The 4270-nt window shown below is 42.6% G+C and overlaps 1 protein-coding gene across 2 annotated transcripts; it reads left to right on the forward strand.

Annotated features, from left to right (window-relative positions):
- Positions 1-104: 104 nt before the first annotated feature.
- cfap263 (cilia and flagella associated protein 263) lies at positions 105-4270 on the forward strand. 2 transcript variants are annotated; one of them, XM_028586082.1, is made up of 9 exons: positions 105-227; positions 773-911; positions 1337-1498; positions 1585-1734; positions 2182-2292; positions 2458-2556; positions 2700-2807; positions 3467-3622; positions 3891-4270. In XM_028586082.1, exons 1-9 carry the CDS (start codon positions 151-153, stop codon positions 4029-4031), a joined length of 1143 nt encoding a protein of 380 aa, XP_028441883.1. In that variant the 5' UTR covers positions 105-150; the 3' UTR covers positions 4032-4270. The 2 variants fall into 2 exon arrangements, with proteins under 2 accessions (XP_028441883.1, XP_028441884.1); XM_028586083.1 differs by having other exon boundaries at positions 147-252.

Here is a 4270-nt window from a genome sequence, read left to right on the forward strand (position 1 = left end):
GGCAATCGACTGAGAAAAATAAAATCAAGCTTTTTTTCTTTTCTGTATTTATTCTTAGCTAAATAGGCAGATTACAGAGGTTTACACAAGCACTTGAAGGCAACACTAGCCCTGGCAACCACTGCTAGAGTTCAGTGTACCCTAGTAACCATGGAGGATGAGCTAAACGGCAAAGATGTCACACAAGAACAGAAAGAATTCCTCAACAACCAACTCGAAGAACTAAAGTAGCTAATGAAAATAATGATTAAAGTGTGTCAACCTACAGATGGTTTTATTAGCTTACCTATTTTGCGCAGCCTGCTAACGTTGCCCGCTAAAGCTAACGCTAGTTCTGTTGTTGAGCAATATGGTTAATAGCGGTTAAAACTAGCTAGCTAGCTAGCTAGCTAGCCAGCTAGCTGTGTCCTAGAACTAGCTATTAGCTAAGAGTAGAGTCACATACTTTAAAATAGGTCAGGTTTTATTATTGTTGTGTTGACTTCGGGTCACATTGACCCGTTTTCAATTTTTGTTTTATATCAGAAAATTTGGCACGTAGAAATAAGCGCTGAAAATGTGTAGAAGAAAAAGTTAACAATTTAAAACGTTGGAAAAAGCAAAAACAAACTGTGAAAAAAGGCGTCAAAAACGTCGAAAAAAATGTTGACGAGAAGACAACATAAGGGAGTACTTCAGCAATTATTTTTTTTGCATTGTATCTTCTGTAACGTTACTAACCTAATTTATACAGTGACTGACTTTAAAATTGTTGACATTCACTTCCACCGAGATGTTCCAATGCAGCCCTCCTGGCAGAGATCGACATGTTCGAACGGTTCATCGGCCGCATGGGCCCCCAGGACCTGGCGTCCCATGCTGGGGAAGATGATCCAGGGGCAGCAGGGGGAGCCTCCCAGCTGGAGGGCGGGGTAAGTGCTACCCAGTAACCCAAGACTTCTATATTCATCCATAGTGTGAGTGTAGCTAGGTTTCCCACTGACAATGAAAAGACAGCAACAAAAGGATAGAGTTTGCTCACTCTGCACAGAGAAAACAATATGTAGATGGAGAGCTGCATTCTTTTTCAGGATTAGACTCACGCAAAAGTCACAAAACAGGATTACTCTAATACTTTTTAGGTTGAAAAAACAGAGACAGAACATGCTGCATATTTGCGACCCTTTCTGCAGGCCTGCCACAATCTTAAGAGGCAATCCTGATCATAATTTAACTCTCTTCCAATGTACTCCTGAAAGCCCCACATCATTATGTATATGTATGTGTGTGTGTGTGTGTGTGTGTGTGTGTGTGTGTGTGTGTGTGTGTGTGTGTGTGTGTGTGTGTGCCTTGGCAGGGTCGTGGACGGAGGCGGAGGTCCCGGTCCAACATGTCAGATCGCCTCCATCAGCTGACTTTGGAACAAAAACTGTATGTGGCACAGAAGGAAGTAACAGAGACACAACAGGACCAGGAGAAACTCAAACAGAGATATGAGAGAATTCAGGACAACTACAAGGTTGTTTTACACCCTTGCACAAAACACAAACGCACACTCAGAGCTTTTTTTTTCTTCCCTTCAGTAACTCTGCTTGTCTTGTCCAGGCCTCTCTCAAAGAAGCAGAATTGCGTCATGCAGAAATCAGGAAGGCTAAGAACGAGTTTGAACGCAGACTGCTCAAACCTATGAAGGACAACAGGTTGGAAATGAAGGAGCCTGAGAAGGTGCTCCAGTACATCGAAGACAAGTCAAAGGTAGAAATAGGTTAGGTTCAGTCTAATGACATCAACCTGCAAAGTAGGATTAAAATAAATTGTTAAAAAAAATAAATAGCTGGACTGCTCATTTTAACCTAACTTACAACCTATGTCATTGTGTTACTTCTCATAGTTCAGTTTATACAATTTCAAGACATTTTGAATTTGAGTCTGTTATTTTTCTTCTGTCAACATATCATCATTATTGCCAGCTCCTGCATTCACTTTTCCACCTTTAAAATGCTATTTTAGCATGATTATTATTCCGTAGTCTGATGTTTTGATGCACCAGTTGTTCCTTCATACTGCAGAAAAGTCAGATGGGGTCAAATAACACATAATACTCATATCCCTTTAAAAGGGAATGGTCCTAACCCCCACCAATATTCATCATCTCCCTCCCTTTGTCCCCATTGTCTGCTCTGTTCATAAACTCACAAACAGGTCCCCCAGTTGGAGAAGTTTAATCTGAAGAACCGGGCACTGAAGGCCCACGAGAAGAAGCTCCAGCAGCAGCTTCAACAGAAAAAAGAGATGGGAAAAGCCGAGTACGAGGTAGAGAACCAGAGTGTGAGGGTGCATCTCCAGAGAGGCTAAGAAAGCAGAAAAAAGACCCTGTTTCATCAATTTTATCTCAATAGATTGTCAGTGGATTGTGTGTTTTGTGACTGTTATGCAAGAGAACACAGCTTGGTAGTAAATACTGTGTGTCGTTTTCAGGACATTTTCCAGGAGTACAGCGAGCAGAGAATTGACAAAAACCTGGACGAACTTCAACTCAACAATTTGAAAGTACAACGTGTCCTCAGTTCACACAAGGTATCTCATTGGAAATGTGCGTGTGGGAGAGAGAGATCACTTCCTTTGTGTAATTTAGTGTAGATGTACAGTATGAAAGCACCTTTGCAGTACAGCTCCAGCTTGTTAAATTGGCGTGTGTGTGCGCGTGTGCGTGTCCACAGGAGAAGCTGCAGCAAGTGACATTGGAGTCCACAGAGCTGAGCAATGACATCACCAACAGGAAGCAGATGCTGGCAAAAATTGAGGAGGAGATACAGCATGCCGAAGAGGTTTGTTACAAGTCCAAAAATTAGACAAACTTTATTGACCCAATTTTAAAGGTCCCATGACATGGTGCTCTTTGGATGCTTTTATATAGACCTTAGTGGTCCCCTAATACTGTATCTGAAGTCTCTTTCCCGAAATTCAGCCTTGGTGCAGAATTACAGCCACTAGAGCCAGTCCCACAATGAGCTTTCCTTAGTATGTTCCATTTCTGTGTCATGGGTGGGCCAAATTCTCTGGGCGGGCAAAGCAGAGAAAGGGGAGGTAACCTTTCTCCTTATGACCTCATAAGGAGCAAGATTCCAGATCGGCCCATCTGAGCTTTCATTTTCTCAAAGGCAGAGCAGGATACCCAGAGCTCGGTTTACACCTATCGCCATTTCTAGCCACTGGGGGACCATAGGCAGGCTGGGGGAACACATATTAATGTTAAAAAACTCATAAAATGACATTTTCATGCCATGGGACCTTTAAGCCCAACATGGTCACCGAAATCCATTATAGTAATTCCAACACGGTTTGTATACCAAATACCAAAACGCATAAATCTGTTCATACTTTATGTCTCTCCCTCTCTTTCTTCTTTAAAACCCTACTTATCTCCTGCTCCTTAAACTAATTATGTGTACTTCATGCCCTTCCACCTCTTTTTCTCCCTCTTCAGGAGCGTTTGAAGGCGGAGGCCCTCAACCAGCACCTGCGGCGCCAGCTGACAGATTATCAGGCTCCTGATATCACCGAGTACATGCACGTCAAGGACAAACACAAGAAGCTGCAGCAGAGCGTTCACACTTGGGAGAGGAAGGTTGGGATCGCTGAGGTAAACTATATTTTATTTCCCCCCCCACCCCCCACCCCCCTCAAATACAACCAGCTCTCTCCCCAAATTCTCTCCAGGATTCTCTGTCAACTGTGTTAAAAAAAAAAAGGTAAAAAAATGGGATACGGTTTTGAAGTTCAGTATTTGTTTCTCCACTTTTATCATACCAAACCAAGCCTCAGTCCAGCTGCAGGAAAAAAAAGTAAAAAAAAAATGGTTGTGTGACAGCAGTCAAAACAATGGGCTCTCTCTTCTCTGTTTTCACCAGATGGCCTTGAAGAGCCACACCAAAGCCTGGAGCGCACAGAGAGCCCCTCTTACTCCTGCATACAGATCTGAGGCTGGAGCTAGATCAGGAGAGCACCAAATCCCAGTGAAGCTCCCACACATAGCACAACACCGCACATAGAGAACTAGAGAATCAAAAAAGCCTAAAAAAAAAATAAAAAATGCTATGCCAATGCTCCGTCACAATATTCCAGTCATCCAACATCTGATGATTTGTGACGATCCTTCGATACTTTCTTGTAATGCCTGTTGGGGAAATGTAGAGAGAAAACAATGCACTTTTGTCTCGAAGCTTTAAAGGTCCCATGGCATGAACATTTCACTTTATGAGTTTTTTTTTAACATTAATATGTGTTCCCC

Source organism: Perca flavescens, chromosome 8 (assembly GCF_004354835.1).
Source record: "Perca flavescens isolate YP-PL-M2 chromosome 8, PFLA_1.0, whole genome shotgun sequence".
Classification (NCBI taxonomy): domain Eukaryota; kingdom Metazoa; phylum Chordata; class Actinopteri; order Perciformes; family Percidae; genus Perca; species Perca flavescens.